Raw genomic sequence first — 19,642 nt, forward strand, 5'->3', positions numbered from 1 at the left:
GCATTTTGTGGGTCAAACGAGGTGAAGCATGCCGTTTGCGTTTGTGACTGAGTGAACGCGATGTCAGGAGCACAGGCTGAGATTGTATATATATATTTCCAGATTTTAACAGTGCAATTCAAAAGTATAAATATAGTATAAGAATATGGAAATCCGCCTTTATTAATAGCATACATTTAGAAAAAAAAGATTTGGAGGAAAAAAAAAAAAAACGAATATCCGAATAATGAAATTGAAACCCGAACAGTTGGCCAACGAACGAATATTCGAATATTCGGGTACAGCCCTATTCTGTTGACACATTTATTAAATAAACTGCAATAGTTACGTGGCCAGTGCTGGTGCTCAACACATCAGAATATAATATATCCCAGCAGCAAATATCCTGCTCCCTCAGGACACTCCACAGACCTGTTTTAAATGAATCTACTTTCTATGGAAGAAATATTCTCACTGCTACACCTCTACTGGGTTGTGTTCAATCCTGCACTTGACCTGAAGAGGACACATCAAGTGACAAGTCTGTATGTGGTCTAATACATACAGTACAAAGGACAATGAGTGTGTGATGATGCAGAAATGGGCCCAGTGACCTCTGACCTTTCAGTCTCTTGAGAGCCTCTGTGCTGCAGACATCCACCCTGAGAGCTGTCAGCTGGTTCTCCCTGAGCTCCTCTTCTGCAACCACCTGCTTATATTTCGACAACTGATCGATGAGGGACTGGGGCTGGAAAAGAAAGAATGCAAAGAAATGATTGACAGTAATTCAAATGTTTTAGGCGGTTAAACACAACATGAAAGACAAAGTAATGCAGGACAACACTAAGGAACAAGACTCACGGTGAACTCCGCTAAGATCTTGGACTTCAGGGCAGCTTTGGTGTTGGCTGGGGCTACAGAATAAAAAGGTCAAAAACGTATTAACAAACAACCATAATTGCAACTGTTCAAAATGTTAAACTTTAGGAAGTTATTAAACTTTTGATTTTATAACATGACCACTACTGACCAGTTGCCGGGGGCGTCTCTTTTTCTTTCTCCTTTTCTTTCTGCTTCTCCTTTTCCTTCTTCCTTTCTTTCTCTTTTTCCTTCTGCTTCTCTCTCTCCTTTTCCTTTTTGTTTATGCCAGCCTTAAACCCGGCAATGACCTCCTTGGGATACACGCTCCTCTCCTCCCAAATCCCAAAAATCCTCTCCACTGAGTTGCGGACCTTCGGATCTCTGAAAATAATGCAAAACAGAAACACAAGACGATTTCTTTTAAACACGAGAAGATTTAGCATTTCTTACTTGTAGCTTCAGACATTTGAGTTATGTTGGTCCAATACTACAGCTGAATAAAAACTGTACTCACCTGATGAACTGAGCAGCGTTGGGAAGGACCTCTGCAAAGGACGCACGAAACACGATAGCATTCTTTCTCTTGCAGTTCTGTATCACATCGTTTGCAACGTAGAAGAGATTCAATCGATGAGGGTTGTCAGCTGAACAAACAAAAGAAAGAATTAGAATCCCACGGCTTCCTAATCTTAGAAATAATTAAACATGTATAAAGTTTATTAGCATTATGTGGCTGATTCAGATATTCAGGGATAACATTTTCCTGACCAGAACACTTTCAAGTTGATTGGTATTAATAAGCAGATTATTTTATAGCTGAAGAAGGGGTTGCAGATCCCTTTCATCATCAATTGAAGTGCCCATTATTTTTTAGATTCAGAAATTAATCGCTTGGTCTATTATAAGTTAGAAAATAGTAAAAACCAAATCCATCCTAGTTTCTCAAGGTCCAATGTGCTGTTTTTAACATTCGATGTCATGTATCGTCATTCCAAAAAGCCAAAGTTTCAGGTTTCGGCCGCCCTTAGCATCGCAGATTTAAAAAAATAGATAAAAAAACATCAAGTGTGTCATACAAGTAGCCAACTTCTTTAAGGAATAACTCATGATCAATTTACATTGGTATTTTATGTTTGGAGGATAAAGAACAAGTTATTGCAATACAGGAATAACCCAAATACTGTTTGTGTTCATTTAGAACAAGTAATGATGCATCACATAGCTGATTTGTAAAGTGTCCTGCTCAGTATGCATTTAAAAACTAGACCGTTAAACATGCGTTAAAGTTAATAATACAAATAACTCTGTACCACCAAGTACATTTCAAATATATATATTTTACTCGGTATCAAGCAGGCTATAATATTAACATTGAATAATGTTAATGGTCAAAACCTTGTCACAGTGACAACTTGTGTTGTATACACACCGATACACATGCATCCGTCACATGAATGAATATCATCCAATAAAATCAGCTCTTCAATGTCACTTGTGTTTCATTGAAATGCCTTCAAGTAGGACTGCACGATTTTGGGAAAGAATCTAATTGCGATTTTTCTGACAAATATATCGATTCGATTTGCGATATTGGTTTTTAAGCGACCCAACGGAAGTTTATTGTAAAATGCGGCCATATCTCCGGCTAGGAAGGTCGTATCAACATGCTCCCGTCCCTAGCACCCGCAGCCTGAGCTATGAGTGAAAAGACTAAACTTACATGAAACTTCGTTGGGGTGTTAAAGTCAAAGCTTCAGTTATATTCACCCTGTAATAGATGTATGTAAAACATGTTTTTATGTGAGGATTCAGATGGTTTGTTTCACCAAACCATCTAGGAAGACTCCATTGGAAGCCATTTGGTAAAGGGACGAGGCACTTTCAAAAATACTTGGCAGGTGATTGGGTCAATCTGTCTATCACCTCCTATCATGGGCCACTTCTGATTGGTTAACAATGGCTGGTACATGTGGAGCACAGCACTTCTGATTGGTGTGGATGACTGACACACAAGAAGAACAAAATAAATATGTAACAAAAAAAAATAGGTTAAAAAAAATTGCAGGCTTTGCGATTTGATAATCGCATCATTTAAAATCGCGATTTCGATTTAAAATCGATTAATCGTTCAGCCCTACCTTCAAGTACTCTCATAAATTAAACTAGTCTCAGTGAATAATAATAACACAGAAAAACTGAAGGCAAAAGAGTGGGCCTGTTTTTGTACGATTATTCATTCACCCAGAAACGTGTTTCTTACAGTCTTACTTTAGTATTAATATCAGTTATATGTTTCCATTTCTTAAAGAAATACAACACTGGCAAGGATACAATGATTTCCACTGCTTTTTATAGTTCTGCTATTAACGGCTTTGGAGCAACAACTATAAAAAAGGTCTAAATCTTTCTGATTAGCTTCTCATTTAGTCTAAAAGATAAATGGTTATCTAGGGAAGTTAATGTAATTAAATATATCATATCAAAATATACTGAAAAAAGGCAAATATGCTCTTCAAACTAAGCACAATAATATCGTTTACCCTCTATTTTACTGTGATATTAGTTTTAACACTAATTCGTACATTTATTTAACAAATACAAATTTCTAAAAAGAGGTTTCTTTAAAATCACAAAATATCAGTAATACATGTGTTGGTTTTGATTTATTTAATTTTAGACTAAAGGAAATCCCATTAATGCCATAACTAATTCAAGGGGGTTGCATGTGCCACTTCAATATTAATGCACCTTTGAACAACATGTCAAAGTCAACACACACTCATGCACATACAGATCCCAACACACTGCATTCATCACTTGAAAAGGGAGACAGCTCTGATAAACACGTGGTAAGATCCTCAAAACACATTCAACTCTGAAACAGTGTGTAAAATTCACAAACTTATGAATTACATAAAAGCCACCATGGAAAACATCCAAACAATGAAAAGTGTCTTGAGTTAGCCATGGACGGCATCAACTTTAACCTCTTAAGATTCCGACATTAAAAGTATAATTCATTACAAAAAGAGTATGTGCCAATAGTTAAAAGATTATTTTGCTGCTGAAGCAAACGTGCTGGAAAAAACCTAAAATTGGTTTTTCTCATCGTTATTAGATGAGATAAAAATGTAATGCCAAAGCCTTTTGGAGCAGAAACTTAAAGAGGGTTTTTTTGTATATATATATATATAAAAAACAAAGTAAGACTGTGAGATAATATTGTGTTGTTTATTTTCTTTGATGAATAATATAATAAAAAGGTTAGTTACCTAAATATAGCTTTTGCCCAATAATGTCTAAGATATACAAAATTGCTTTTTTTTTTAAAATTATCCCTTTTGACAAAAAACTATTTTTTTTAGAGAATATAATAACAACTTGTATAACTATCAGTAAATGTTATACATAGGGCTGCAACTTTCAGTCATTGGAATGATTGATTATCAGTAAGCTATTTTCTAGATTAAATACCGGTAGTTTGAATTTATAAAATGTCCAAGGTCACAATTTGCCTTTAAAATGTATTTTTTTCAGTTCATAAACCCAAATGAAAAAAGGTCCCATGTCATGGCCATTTCTACTGATCATAATTCCATTGTTGAGGTAAACTAAAATAGATTTATATTGTGCAATTTTCCAAACTCACATTGGTTTCTCATACAGCATCTCTGTATAGTATGTGTATTCACTAGAGTTTTACTCGCTACAGGGTGTACTTTGAGGGTTTGAGACTCTGCAGACCGTTTACATGCAGAAAAAGCTACATAACACACAAGGGGACGGGTAATAACCGGAAAAGCATGACATGGGACCTTTAACATAATAATAGGATTGAATATAATATTTTCGTTGATCAACAAATGATTGCACCCATAGACTGGATACATACAAGGTTGCATCTCATTATCTCCGATTAGCACAGAAAAAAAGATTTTACATTTCTAAACAATCCAATGAAATAAGCACTTCTATTTGACAAGATCTGATACCGATAAATACGATTTAGACTTGAGTTTAAAAAACACAACCTATGCTACGAAGACAATGTAAACATTATGTTTGACACACAGTGGTGCTTAAAGTGACTGCAAGCATTTCATTTCTGTCACTCTCCCATACTGTACATCTGCAAACTGTGGGGTTTGTCCTTGTACGATGTGAGGGTCTAAGGACAGAGGGCGTCGTATTGTCATACTGATATTCTGTACAAACTGTGAAGTCCACTGAGACAAATGTAACATTTGTGATATTGGGCTATATAAATAAACATTGATTGATTGATTGATTGATTGATTTGCACAGCTTTTTATATCAAAGAAGAGCTTTTAGGTCTCTTTTTAAATATGCACCATAACTATTCTCAAACAGTAAAATATGACATATCTTACTAAAATTAATGCAAACTAATGTTGCTGCTGTTAAACAAAAATAAATATGAGATTAGCATAGATTGTCTTTACTCAAAATGAACCTACTTTATAGCGTTATTCTTTTAGCTCGAATGAAAACATGTCCTAGCGTACAGCCAGAAAGATTGACTCTGGGTTGGTTGGCAGCGCTCTCCCTGAGAAACAACAGCTCAGCAGAGCCGAGTAGTCATTCCCTGTGTGCCGTCAGCTTTCATCATGCTGTGCTCTGCAGGCAGCGATGTGCACTGATAAGAAAATCCACATGATGATTCGACAGGCACTGGCGGTTTAACTTGAAACTATGGATAATTTATAATTAATATCCCTAAATGTTAGGACTGAAGCCTATAAAAGATATGCAGGGTACAATAATAGAAAAAAAAAATGTTCTGATGTTGTTCCTGCAGCCAACATATGCAATCAACTTCAACTTTAATACAATTAAAGTAATAATGTGTGGATTCCCCCTTTAACGGTCAAAGTTTTTAGTCATTTCTGTCCTTCATCTTACACTATTTTCCAATCAACTCTTCCATTCTCAAGAATTCAGCTGTATGAACAATGGTGACTGGCATATATGGAAATGTTTCTGTAAGAGGTTATGATCAATGTCTTTGCTTCAATACATACAAAAACAACAAATCTGCATCATGAAACAAAAGCAATGCATTCCAATAAATATTTTTTTAAATCCTGCTTCAAACACAATGTGTATTAAGGTAACCAAGGTGTATAGCCTTACAGCTATGATAAATTCTCCAAATTATATAACGTTCCTACTAGAATTTCTTTCCAAAATCAGATGAGAACCTTAACTTTTGAAAAACCTGCAAGTGATGACTAAATAAAAAAAAGATTCTTCGGTTTCAGTAGGTCCTAGTCTGACAATTATTAAGAGGAAAAACCAACAGACCAAGTTTTGCGACATTTCATAAGAAAATGCTTCAAATGTCTCACTATCGAGACATTATAAATAATGCTTAAATAAAGCAGATACAACCTTCAGTAAGTCCTGCATTTACCAAAATCAACGGTTAGAGCGAAACATTTGTTGTTCTGGCCACAATCAGCAAAAACCAGTATCAAAATAATTCTCTAGAAAATTGTAAACTATTTTTGTGATATTATAAAACTGGTGTAAGGTTGGAAGCCATGCACATTTCTCTACACTTGCTATAAGATGACTGAATACATACTGAAATTAGAAGTAATAAGATTGTATAATAAATCCTAATCGCAACAACAGAAATACTATTCAGTACTTAAGAATACCAAAGCAACAGATACTACCTGTGATTTCACAAAACAAGCGATAAATGGATTATACTATAATCTGTTTAGAGGCACAAGCTAAATACATGACAGCAGTTCAGTGGCTTTACAAATGTAGTACATTTAATTAACTCTTATAAAGACCCCATTTTAGACAATGGCAACTTTGGGGGCTTTCAAAATGACAGTTATTTGTCCTTATCGATTACTTTATGCACTCAAACACCAGGTCAAAATGGTGGTTAGTAAAAACCTATCCTGATAAACCTATAACTAAAAACAGTTTGATATTCTAAGTATATTCAGCAGGCAGTGGCATAACACAACAACAACAAAAGACTGTGCCACAAATAGAAGAATGCACTTAAAGAAATTCCCTGTAGTAAAGTATTAGCATCAAAATAGCCTATTTAAATAAAAATTAAAAAGTGCTGTTAGTGCAGGGTTAATCTATCATGATACTTCTTAATGTACTCGTATGTTGTATTCATCTAACATTTGCAAAGTTGTTATGAACTAATGTTGAAAAAGAAATTCTATGGAGTAAAATATAAAGTATTGCCTTCCAATATTTGGTGAAAGATACAATGCAGTATTCAACCAAATCTTCAAAACTCTACCTAAGTAAAACACTTGAGTAATTGTACGTAGTTACATTCAAACACTATCAGTAGGTAAGAAACCAATGTAACAATACGTTGGAAAAGTTTGAAAAAATATGAAATGGTACTGCTGTCAAGTGTATCACTACTTTAAATTACAACGCGACATCGTTTTTAGCTCCTGGAATCTTAGGTTAATCGTCTACTGCTTAAATGCATATTTCACTAAGAGTGCCCTTTCCCTTCACACTTTTAAAATGTTTACTTAAACTATCAGCCACTTGGTCGCTTCAACAATCATGCATGTTAGACGACCATTACTGAACCTGCACACATCTTAAACTATACCACCCCGACTAAAACTGGTAATACAATCTAACTAAACACCTTCTAAAACATTTATCTCCAGAATCAGTCCTTTGAGATAAGCAGTGTGGTGCATGCCAATTATTCTTGAAAAAAACAGAGCATGAACCCCGGGAGGCCTAACTGTAAACAGTGCCATTAGTGAGACCATGGTTAGCATTAGCTTAGCTAACATTACTGACTATTTTTAAGCCACGATTGCAGCGCATGTCTTTATTGAAAACATCGATTAGACGTTTTAAAACTGAATGCATCTATAAAGCAGTGTATTGCACTTCTCGCAAAGCTATCACCAGTAGCTGGATTTGGCAAGCTGATCAGGGTCAAGTCAGAAATGCATTTGAATTAGCTTAAGTGAGCTAAGCTAGCGGATTTAGGCTCAGCTACTCACATTTCTTGAGCCACTTCATCCAGTAGCGAACGACCAGGCTGTGGTGCTTTTTGTTTTCAATGCACCAGTTTGAAAGTCCTTGTATTGACTCCATAGTGTTGGAAACTCCTTGAAACCGTCGGTCCAAAGACCCTTCCAGACCAGCGTTGGAGCTGCGGGCTCCAGCAGCCCCAGAACCAGCCGCCATCTTTCAGTCTGTCTGCTGTGGTGCTGCGCATGAAGAAGCTAACGGGAGCAGGAGGGGGAAAACAACACGCCCCCATGTTGCACTTTATTTTAAACGCATTGCTGACTGCATTTATAAATCACAATCAGACACAGGTTTATCACCAAGTAGGTTTACACATACGAGGAATTTGCCTTGGTGTATAGGCCTATGGGGCATACATCAAACAAAGTTAGTTAAAGATAAACTGGAAGAAAAAAGAACAACAAAAAATAATATTCAAAAATAAATCAAAACGACTATTGTTATATGATAAAATACTAGGAATACTGAAATAAAATATGTGCAGCATTACTGCTACGAAAAGTGGAGAGCTTTGCAGACATTAAAAGAGCTTGCTTTGCATGTACACATTATTCAGAAGGTTGTGAGGGACTGACGTACTTAAAAGAAATAAATAAAAACGAGATGTAGTTCGCATAGTGTGCATTAATACAATGCATAGTGTATATGGGGTGGCTGAGGATAGGTGGCAGTGGGCTTTGTTAATGAGGTATGTACCGAATATAACTTGATAATTATAAAACTTAAATATGATTGGCTTGATTCAAACTAGCGGAAAGAAGAGGCAGGAGTCGGTTGATCGTTGTTTATTCAAGGCTGTGACTGTAACGTTAGAGAAAAGAAGCTACAGGTGAGTCAAACATTTGTTTGTTTCTCAAAAACATTAAAAAAAAAAAAAGTAGGGATTTATTAACTTTACATTCTGTGAAATGTACCTGTAATGACTCAATAGGTTGTACTTGTATGACAATGTAGTTACATTACCCATGACTCCTTCCAGGTTTAACATCTAGTTGCATTGGTTTACTCTACATGTGTTATTGCAATAGCAGTATTGTAATTCATTAATGGAGAGGTTTGTAGTAAATGCTTTGACTCAAATAAGGAATATTTTCAGGGGGACTTCATCACAAAAGTCAAAACATAATCTGACAACATTGCTCATCATCACAAAAAAGCCTTGGGTAAGTGATTAACATCACACAGTGCAATCTGTCAGATTGTATTCAATAACAGACATCACAATAGCTGACAGAATAGCCTACCAACAAAGAGATGAACACCGACGCCGGCATAAACACACTCACTCATCTGTCACACATTCTTGCAGACACATCCACACAGGTTTATTGTTCCGCCTTTTGCTATGTTCACGTCTCTTGATTAAGTCTGTATGTCCTCATTTGAAGGCAGCCGGTCAGCAGTGAGGGCTGACCGGCTGTGAGGCCGGGGGTCCGGGGACTTGTAGAAGGTTCAGGTTTAGTTATGGAGGTTTCAGTCGTCTGTGCCGTCCAACACACTCTGGCTGAGAGCGAGATCCCAGTACTGTTCTGTGCCGTGTTTCTTGAAGTGTTCTCTGGCCATGTTCTCTGTCGGGCACTGCTTGAACTTCATCTCCCCCTTAAAGTTGCGCTCTTTAGCTGTGCCCTGGAGATCCAAGATGAACCATTAGAATTGAATACAATCAAAAAAAGATCTATAATTAATTGTATAAGATTTTGTGAACACTTACTTCCCAAATCAACCAGCACTTGTTGTTTCTTTTTGCATCATCATCACCATCAAGTCCTAATGGAGAAACAGTTGTAAAGAGTTTAGTTTTCCTTAAAAAAACAAAAACAAAGGCACAACAACTAGCACACAACATTAAGTCAAGCTACTCTTACCTTCTCTTTTACTGTTGTGCTCCACCCATTTGATTCTGTGCATCATCAGCCTCTTGAACTTTTTCTGGGATTTAGGGCCTTAAGAGGAGAGAGAAACATTTGTTTAGTACAGATCCTTGCGAAATGCAATGATAACTTCAATACGCTTCCTAATGAAATTGAAAATACTTCTGATGAACTGATTATTCACTCAAATGTCGTGAATCCTAAGAATTGTATTTAAGTCAAAATAATCAAATGCTTTTTTTCAAATCTTCCAACTCTTCTTTCATGTCTCTAGAGGTAAGAGAGAAATGCAAACCAAATGCAAGACTAAACAATAAAAAGCTTTGGGACAATTATAAACAGAAAAATAAAAACATTCCAACATTTTAATGGATAAATACGGCGTAAAATCTGAGGAAAAAGACAACCTTACTTGTGAAAAATTAGATTTTTTAAAAGGGGGCTATTTATTTATTTGCATTGACAGGTCTGAGTTGCCTCACCTCCTTCCACCACGACCAGATTGACGTCTCTGTGCAGAACCACTGTGCCCGTCAGGTACAGCTGGTTGGCGTTGGCCTCCACTTTAAACTTCTTGGCAGGATTTTGCAGGTAACGGATCCTGTACAGGGAAGGCAATACATCTGAATTAGACAAACTTCTATTCTGCAACACAAATCGCACAATGTACTAAAAACAGTATTTGGTCTGTTGCTGCTGATGCGCACCTGTACACTGCAATGTGAACACCGTCAGTGAGGTCTTCTTTTAACCTCTTGACCGTCTTCTCTTTCCTCTGCTCTGATGTGAGCTTTCGGGCTGCGTTGGCATCCTCGTGAGCCCTGCAAAGAGGAGGAAAATATTCGAAAACCTCCAAGAAAAGGTACTGTTTTGATCACACAATGTTACAATGGATTCTTGGGGAAATGAGGAGAGAGTGAAGCTGTGTGGAGGTAAACATATCAACTCACTTCTGTCTCTTGGCCATCTGCGCTCTGACGTGGGCTTCAACCTTTGTTGGATCCTGGACTGCCTCCATCCCCAGCACTCTCATCAGGTTGGAGATGCGCACTAGTGAAATAAAGGAAAACATCAGTTACATTCTGGAGAGTATTAATTATCAAACCTTTTTTATAACAGTAATCTGTGTGTGGGTACCTTTTGGTTCTGGTGGAGGCATCAGCCCCAGACGAACCTTCTCTTGAACTTCTTTTTGTCCCTCCCTTCGTGTCTGTCTTCTCAGTTTCTTCTGTTCTTTCTTTGTGAGGTAAACTCCCAACGTTACCGACTTATCTGTATCAACTGAGGGACAAAATGTTTTTTAAAGACATTTATATATTCTAACAATTGAAATAAATATTTAGTTTAAAGGAGTTGTATTTGCTTCCAGTCAGGGTAAAGGTGTATAATGTTCAATCAAATATTAGAGACTCAAAAGGTATCACACAAACAAACAAACACATTACTGAGCGACATCAATTGTATACTTTTTTACATTTTTTTGTATGTAGTCTGAAACAATTTGTTATCGCTTAGAGCAGTGGTTCTCAACTAGTCAGGCCACGGGACCCACTTTTTCCTTTGTCAATAAATCACGACCCGACATTTTTAACCACTCAAATCTATTCAACAAAAAATCGTGCTGTAATTTATACGCTTTTCAGCATACAATGTTAATTAAAGTGAAGTACAGTGCATATATCCCTTATATCCCTTCACAGAACAAAATAATGCTTTTAAATAAGGTTCAATGAGATGATGGAATCAAAGCCGAACTGTATAACATAAAAAGCACACATGCTGAAAACCTATGGCACACATGCTGGAAAACCCATCCCCAGGAAGGGGGTCTGGGGTCTATTCTCCCCCAGGAGGTTTTTAGAAATACTAACATATAAACTAGGCATTCTGGTACACTCTGAGAAGAAAATAAATAAATCTATTACTACCCGACATATTAATAATATGTTATGCCATTGTTTGTTTTTCACTTTGTTCTGACGGCTGAAACCTACTGCTCCACACAGAGAGAAGAGTCTGTGTGAATTACTTTAAATTGTGGGTAAGGGTAGATAGCTCCCATTGTTCTGTGACCTGTCAGTCATCAAACCGGGGGTCATATCTCATTATGTGTTCATTTTTATCTGAAGTTGTACCCATGGATGTATAAAGAATAGTTCTACCGCAAAGTTATTCTCCGTGGGGACTTCCGGCAACAATCTTGATTCTGATTGGCCAGAAGACTAAAAAAAACATAAAAACCGTTGATGGTCTCCGGTACTTCCAGTCCAACGCCTACTGCATGAACAGCGTTAGAAAATTGGGCATTCAAAATAAAAGTTAGACTTTTTTCCACAAACAAAAAAATTATTTATTTTTCTTCACTCACATCTGCGACCCACTCGAAACGGGTCCTCGACCCACCAGTTGAGAACCACTGCCTTAGAGTGAACTACCACCCCATGATGGGACAGCATTGGTTGATAGCACATTCAACTGCCTTATTTTCACCTTTCATACACTCACCTGGAGAGTTAATTTGGGCAGGATGCTCTACAAGATTGGTCACACCGAAGAGCTCCATCTCTTCAAATGCTGTGTCGGATGATCTTAATAAGATAAGGGGGGAAATCATGTCAGTTAACTGCAGTAGATTGAAGGTACAACTTGAATGAGAAAACACAGCAGTAACATTTAACCTTACAAACTGACAAGTTCTTAGGATAGCTGCAGTTTCTTACATGTCTACGTTGTTGGGCGTGATGTAGGAGTCCCACCACTCGATGTTGGGCACCTCTCCGATTCCCATGTCTTTCCTGGGGGCGATTAGTGCCAGCTTGGTGGATGCCTGGATTCCTGTCTTCTTTGCTGCCTGGGCAATCTCATTCTGCAACCTTTCCAACTGGGCCTGGTGAGGTCAGTGCAAAGAGGGACAAACATTTTTTTTATTGTATGTCCTTTACAAAAAAAAACGAGAACACGGCTGATATGCGAGTGTTTTGGAGTTAAGACCGACCTTAGTTCTTATTCTCTGAGCAATCTTCTCGAAGCGCCCCTGGTCATGGAATTTGAAGCCCCTTCGAGCACGAATAGCTGGTGTAATATTGACACGCTGGTCGAAATAGGACGTTGACTCCAAATCCTCCCCAGGCTTCTCCTTCAGCTGCTGACGGAACTGCTCCCTCTTTACAGCTCGAATGTTTGCTACACAGCAGAGGAAAATGCATTGAAGAACATGAAATCAAGAAATAAAGATTGTGTGTGTGCACAGGTATTAGACAAGGTTGAACTTACCTTTCAAAGTAGGCATGCGGTGTGTGAGTTCAATCTCTTTGCCACTAGCATCCACAGTTCTTCCCAGGTCGTCAAGAATAAGAGGTGTTGGCTTGTTTATCTCCTTGATTTCTACTTTTCTATAAAAGAGACAAACAGAGAAAGCAATCTATTTTACAGTGTCACATTAACAAATGTTTTTTATTTTCAAAAGTAGAATTTAAAAACCCAAATACTGTCCCATTACTCACGGTGGGGCAATTCCCATGGCATGAAGATTAGCTAGTGCCACCATGTTGTGAGGGCCAGTGTTACCCAGGGCCCCGAGGATGCCAGGTTTCATGGCCAACTGGGACTGGATGCGGGCCTGGAGCTCCGCAGCCTTGCGGGCCTTCTCGATGGCGTCATTCATGAAGCTGGCAGCCTGGGAGGGGGCGATGGACGAGCCCCCGCCTCCAGCTGCAGAAGCAGAGTTGCCGAGAAGCCGAGAGACTGGAGGGATTTCCATCTGCTACAATGGTGTGACAAGGGAAAACCACTCAAATCAATGAGAAATCACAACAATGTCAAACATTGTCGGAAATTACTGATACTTGTTTTTAAGTCTTCAAGTAAACAAGGAACATTTTATTTACATGTGCAGCTGGGACTGGAGAGGTAAAGCTCAGCTGTTTCTTCCTCTCCTCAATCTGTTTTGTGGCTGCTTCCATCATCTGTTTAATCTAACAGTACAGAGAAAAGGTTAGTAGATGAAAGAATTATTCAAATTGAATAAAAACAACTTTTTCAGGTATAATCCTAACAGTCATAAGAAGATAATCTTATACCTGCATCTTGGTGAGCATGCCCGGGCTCTCGACTGGAGGTGCAGGAATGACCTCGGGCTCCTCCACCTCCTCGAAGCGGGGGACGCGTTTCCTCTTTGGGGCTGGCACATCTACTATCTCTGGAGTTTCTCGCACTGCAACCGGCTCAGATTCATCACCAAATACATCCTGAGACCAACCAGCCAAATGAGAAACAACAATGTCATCATTAAACCACATTGTTGATACACTATGTCTTCTTATATGATTAAATATATATTTATCAAATATGATTATGTTTTTGTCAATAATCTACACACAGAGTTTTGAGAGGAATCAAACTATGCATGTGTACAGACTTTCTCAGATGTTCTCACTTTCATAACAGCTCATATAAATCACGTGGTGACTGTCATTTTTCTATTTCTATGAATCCAATTTTGTATTTTGGGATTATGCAGATTTAGCTAATTCAAGGGAAATGTATTGCTTACCTTGAGGTCTCTCTTGCGGTGTTTTTCTCCTGATCCTTTGTGGCCCCGTGCACTGCGGCTTTCCTCCAAAGCTTCAAAAAGACGCTCCACAAACCCTCCGGCCGAGTCATCAAGGAAGGGGCGCAGCTGGTCTGAGGTTGGAATGAGAGTCAACAAATGTGCACAAATGTAGGAGTCCTGAGATCATTGTCTTAATTATGTTAACCTTTGTAGTTAAGTGTAAAAGGAAACAAGTCATAATTCTATATTGATTACATCTTCAAGTATCTGGATAAAACACATTAGGAATGAAAAAGGTCAATACAGTTACCTATGGTCTTTCGTTTGTCGAGTCCCTTTCCAACACAGTGCAAAGCAGCAGTAACCACTGTGGGCTCTGAGAAACCAAGCACCTTCTTCACAGTCCGCTCCACCCATGGCCTCAGCTCCTCCACCTCCCGCTTGGGAAGAGACATCTTCCAATCCTACAAAACATTGCAACATTTATGATATATAACAATTGTTTGTTAATGCTGATCAACAAAATAAATCAGCCTATTTCTCTGTGAACTCTAACCCTCTTTGAGTATTAATGCAGTCCTTAACAGGGCTACATAATAATAAAAACAGCAACATGTGTCTACTCCAAGAGTCCTGATCAGTATACATTTAATATGACGCATCAAGGAGATCTTTCAAACGGTTTATGGTTGTCAGGAATGTAATTTTGACTGTTCAACACTAGTTACAGTTTACAGCTTACCGCTGTAGACTATGCTACAATAAAATGTGCATGCAAGACAGCTTTCTTGAATTTTGACATTTAAATCTCCACAGTGGTTGAACAGTGTTTTGCCATTCAAACTGGAGTTGAAACATCTCCCTTAGTTCTTTTGCAGTGTAAAATATAGTCTTGACCAATCATAAACAATGTAGGTATATCAGAACACGCATGCCCTGGACACCATACATCCGCTCTCACTCATCCACTTACAAACATCCAATCCAATAATGATATGAATGTATACACACAAACAGTCTAAAGCATGCAGTAGTTTGTGAGTCGACTGGCTGAAAATGTGCAAACATGAGCAACACAATCAACATAAATCAATCACAACCGCCACAACTTCTCGGCTAACGTTAAATGCTAATTCATGTTAGCATAGTGCTGTCTGCGAACCACTAACAATCAGCAAATAACTGCTAAATAAAGAGTTACAAACCTTTCGAGTTTGCCTTTATCCTCTATCGGGTTTACGTTGTATACTTTAAATAGAAACAAGCCGGTTTCGGTAGCGTAAATAACTCAAAAATGCTTAAGTTTTCTGTAAAAGTTTCTGTTTGGTCGCGCCGTTCACACGACGTTACTGTTTCAAGACCCGGAACCGGAAATGGAGAATGTTATTTCTTCGTGACCATTTCTGCGTAGTCTTCTCGGTCAAATGTTCGTCGTTTCCACCTAGCTGCACATGGAGGAAAGTATCAAGGTAGGAATGTGGTGAAAAATCAGTGTTTAGTAAAGTCATCTATCTTTTAAAAGTTTAATTTACCCAAAATAGTTACATGTTTGTATTAGTAGGATTGACAGAGATCTTCATCCATTCATTTGTCAAATACAACCAGGTTGAAATGTCCCATATGGCAAGTTCGAGTCCCACTACAGTCAGCATGTCGTTTTGTCCCTGGGCAAGACACTTCACCCCAAATTGCTCCTGTGGGGATTGTCCACAGTACTGAATGTATTATGTATGTAAGTCGCTTTGGATAAAAGCGTCTAACAAATGACATGTAATGTAATGTGAGTTGGCTAGCTAGCAAGTTAACTATAGGGAAAGGGGAAACTAGAATCAGCTCATAAGTTTGTTTTAAACCACAGACCATAGTTAACTTTTACCACTTCAGCTGGTAACTATATCCGCAACACATGTAGCCTACACACCTTAGCATTACAACAAAAAAAAACTCAGTACTTACTATAACTCAAAGTTAATATTTGTATGATATTTTAGTATAATTAATCATTTGTAATAACTATTATTGGTTGCAACTATTAACCAGGTCTAATTATAATTGTAATGCAAAGGTTGTCAGAGTTGTAATTTGGTTTGTTTCACAAAGTTGATTAAATGCATTTCATAGCCTATTAACTGGAAAATACAGGATAAACTAAAGCAAACAGTCCACAATATGGGTTTGAGTAGGCTACTTCACATTTCCAACTGCCTCCACTAAGGTTATGATTCGAGTCTTTGTTTACAATAAAATAAAACATATCCATAATCTCCTTTTTATCAGTCCAATATAGTGAAACATTACCTAGCTGTAGCCAAACTAATCACAGACTAGTCATGGAAACACCCTTTTAAAAACATTATCCCACTATCAGGTGATCTCTGTTTTTCTTACTCTGTAGGCCCACCCCCTCATTTTTTCTATCTTTGCATGATGTAGGTCAACTGAGTGCATTGGTAGTAGTTTGAGCACTACTGCAGTACGCCTGAGGCTACACCAGCCTCTGTGAATAACCAGTTTGAGCTTTTACTCAGTTTGAAGAGGTCAGCCAATTTCCTACATGAGATCATATATGGTGGCCCAAAAGAAACCCTACTTAAGTTTCACAGAAAACTAGGAGGACATTTGTGAAACTCTTTTTCTCAATGCTGAAATATGAGCTTTCTACCACCACAGGCCCCTCTGTGTATAGAAACACAACTTTGGACCCAGTTAACTCTGTGACCTTTCAGCTGTGTGTGCCAACAAAAACCTAAATAGGGAATCAGACTTTATGGTCAAAGAAGATAGGAGGTCAATAGAGAGGAGATTCATCAACGATTATTTTGATCATTGATGAAGTGTATCTTTTTAAGCTAAACTGATTAAAACGTCTCAAATGTGACTAATTGCTACTTTTCTTTATTACTATGACCATTAATTTGTGGGGGGCTTTGAATTGTTGGTTCTACCCAAGTCGAGTAATTGGTGGTAATACTTAATAATGTGAGTAATAAGTTAATTGTCTTCAGATTGAATTTTATCTTGCATGCAATTTACAATGATGTTACATTTAGAATTACAGCAAATCTTTATGTATTAAAAACCAGAACCAATATTGATCAATATCAAATTGATTATAATTTCAGTACTCTTTGAGACAGCAATTGCAACCCTAGTATATAGAGCTTGTCTTTCAATTGGGAAATGCTCGTTCCAATTATGACCTTAATTTTTGTAAAACAACAAGAACCTATAGTTAATCCTTAATCTGGTTGTGATCAAACAGTCAGCGGGCCAGTAAACAACGCCTTTACTCACATTTACACACTGAGCTACTGTCTGCCCCTCTCTCTCCAGCCAACTGTATTATGTAACAACACCTCAGCCCATATTATAACAATGCCACAGATATTTCTATATAAGTACACACAGCAACAACAAAACACACACACACACACACACACACACACACACACACACACACACACACACACACACACGCACACACACACACACACACACAGGCAGTGCTATCCATTTGTTTGTGCAACTGAAGTGTTACAGTATCATGTGGAGATAGCTGTGTGAATGAATCTATTATAATTTTAATATATTCATATATTACTGGAAGGCCATTTAGCCTGCATTTTTTTCGAGTCCCATATGGCCACATTGTCCCTTTTTTATATGGTGAACAATTTAATCCTAAATGTGAAAAATCAACATGGTATGTCAGTTGGATGTTCATTATTGCCACACTATGAATATTACACAAGTGCATATTTTAAGTAAGATATTCCTTCTGTTTCATCAGACAGGTTTTTGAATCATCAAATGTTGTTATGGTATATTTCATCATGCTGACCCAGTTTTATTTTATTGTATCTGACAGGGTCTGTAAATCATCTTGGAAGGTATAATCTCAGGGGAATCAGCTGTCTTTACTTCAAACATGGGCCGAGAAGAAGGACCTCAGAGTGAGTATCAGTGTGAGTGCACGTGCTTGCATTGAATCCCAAGTCATAAGAGTGTAAGCTTTTATCTCTCACTTATTTGCCAAATATTCCTACTTTATGCATCTTTTTTTCTCTCCTCAGTATATTCTATCTGGTGTTTCCCTTTCACTCACTGCACTTGAATAATTGAGCAGTCGTGTAAGATGGCGTCATCACGAGCAGGCTGCCTTGAACACATTCAGGGCAAAGAAAATGATGAGGATGTTATTTGCCTGTAGCTCTGCTGTGCCCCAAATGTCATGAGATACACGTGCGTCCTTGAGAATGTTGTCCAGTTATCTCTTGTTTTTATCATGTCGCCTCACAGTGATGGGGTCCACAGGGGGCAGAGCAGCATCTTCAACCCCACACATCAAGGCCTGTGATCGCTGTGAACTCAAGCGAGGCAGATATGACTTCCATGAAGCTCAGATTTCCATCCCAGGGCTGGCCACTGTGCCATTTTAATGAGCATCGGGGCGGTTTTGGGACTAGCCAGCACTTAAACCCCCCAGGACTTTGGGTGAGTAAGAGCAAGTGTGTGAGCCTTAGCTGGTGCACGACTGTGTAGTAGTAAAGTCACAGCGTGGCTTCCCCTCACGTGAGTTTGACTGGAGTTCAGCGAGTCTAATGTGGAGGAGGGGAGCTCCAAACAAGTAAATAAGCACCTCATTGTGTCAATCCCGTCATAACGTACATTTCACATTCAGCGGAACACCACAGACACCCCTAAATCATTAAGTTGTTAAAACCAATAAGAGGACTTGGAACCACAATCAAAACCAACACAGCGAGGGATAAAAGGGGCAGTAAGTTCATTATGTGCAATCCTATTGATGCACGCACAGTCGCACACACACGCTCAGCTAATCCAACACATGCTGGCTGGATACTCACAGAAGTGAAAACAGCCAAAGACATGTATGACTCAATAAAGAAATTCAATGGATGGTGTCTACTCTGCATACTGGTGGTGCAATATAGACAAACACAGCATGATCAATTTTTGTTTTTTAGTAGGAAGATAAAATATGTTTTCAAACAAAATTTAAAAACAGTGAAAACAAGTGAGCCAAGCTTCTAAAAATTATGATTATTATTTAGTGGGAAAAACAACAAATGTCCTTCGTGCTGCCCAAAAAGGAGTGAGGTCGTGTCTCCTCCCTGTGCCCTACACTCATCCTCTCCCCGTCCTTTTCCTCTTGCTCCTCATTTCCATCCTACAAAGGAGGAAGAGAGAAGTAGTAGAGGGGGGAGATGGAGGGCAAGGGCTTCTCTGCTAAAAACTGCATGGATACAAGGGGGGGCTGGAAGGGAGGGAGGCAGGGGGGTGG

At 38.3% G+C, this 19,642-nt stretch overlaps 2 protein-coding genes across 2 annotated transcripts; both read right to left on the bottom strand.

Annotated features, from left to right (window-relative positions):
* Positions 1-459: 459 nt before the first annotated feature.
* Positions 460-8,099, bottom strand: LOC104949522 (regulation of nuclear pre-mRNA domain-containing protein 2-like). The gene is made up of 5 exons (XM_010775886.1): positions 7,884-8,099; positions 1,355-1,484; positions 1,010-1,221; positions 841-893; positions 460-727 (listed from the first exon to the last, which is right to left on the bottom strand). Exons 1-5 carry the CDS (start codon positions 8,068-8,070, stop codon positions 479-481), a joined length of 831 nt encoding a protein of 276 aa, XP_010774188.1. The 5' UTR covers positions 8,071-8,099; the 3' UTR covers positions 460-478.
* Positions 8,100-8,684: 585 nt separating this feature from the next.
* Positions 8,685-15,700, bottom strand: prpf3 (PRP3 pre-mRNA processing factor 3 homolog (yeast)). The gene is made up of 17 exons (XM_010775888.1): positions 15,543-15,700; positions 14,648-14,801; positions 14,338-14,468; positions 13,865-14,032; positions 13,673-13,759; positions 13,289-13,548; positions 13,059-13,177; positions 12,781-12,968; positions 12,506-12,672; positions 12,291-12,373; positions 10,923-11,066; positions 10,736-10,835; positions 10,493-10,606; positions 10,268-10,386; positions 9,780-9,857; positions 9,626-9,681; positions 8,685-9,540 (listed from the first exon to the last, which is right to left on the bottom strand). Exons 2-17 carry the CDS (start codon positions 14,790-14,792, stop codon positions 9,388-9,390), a joined length of 2,112 nt encoding a protein of 703 aa, XP_010774190.1. The 5' UTR covers positions 14,793-14,801; positions 15,543-15,700; the 3' UTR covers positions 8,685-9,387.
* Positions 15,701-19,642: the final 3,942 nt, after the last annotated feature.

Source organism: Notothenia coriiceps, unplaced genomic scaffold (assembly GCF_000735185.1).
Source record: "Notothenia coriiceps isolate Sejong01 unplaced genomic scaffold, NC01 NC01_scaffold00016394, whole genome shotgun sequence".
Taxonomy (NCBI): domain Eukaryota; kingdom Metazoa; phylum Chordata; class Actinopteri; order Perciformes; family Nototheniidae; genus Notothenia; species Notothenia coriiceps.

Coding starts and splice junctions, on each gene's coding strand:
- LOC104949522 (XM_010775886.1), bottom strand. CDS start 8,070: ATGGCGGCTGGTTCTGGGGCTGCTGGAGCCCGCAGCTCCAACGCTGGT. Junction 894..1,009: donor AGAGACGCCCCCGGCAACTG/GTCAGTAGTGGT, acceptor TTTATTCTGTAG/CCCCAGCCAACACCAAAGCT. Junction 728..840: donor AGATCTTAGCGGAGTTCACC/GTGAGTCTTGTT, acceptor TTTCTTTTCCAG/CCCCAGTCCCTCATCGATCA.
- prpf3 (XM_010775888.1), bottom strand. CDS start 14,792: ATGTCTCTTCCCAAGCGGGAGGTGGAGGAGCTGAGGCCATGGGTGGAG. Junction 11,067..12,290: donor TGCCCAAATTAACTCTCCAG/GTGAGTGTATGA, acceptor TTTGTCCCTCAG/TTGATACAGATAAGTCGGTA. Junction 10,387..10,492: donor GTTCACATTGCAGTGTACAG/GTGCGCATCAGC, acceptor TTCCCTGTACAG/GATCCGTTACCTGCAAAATC.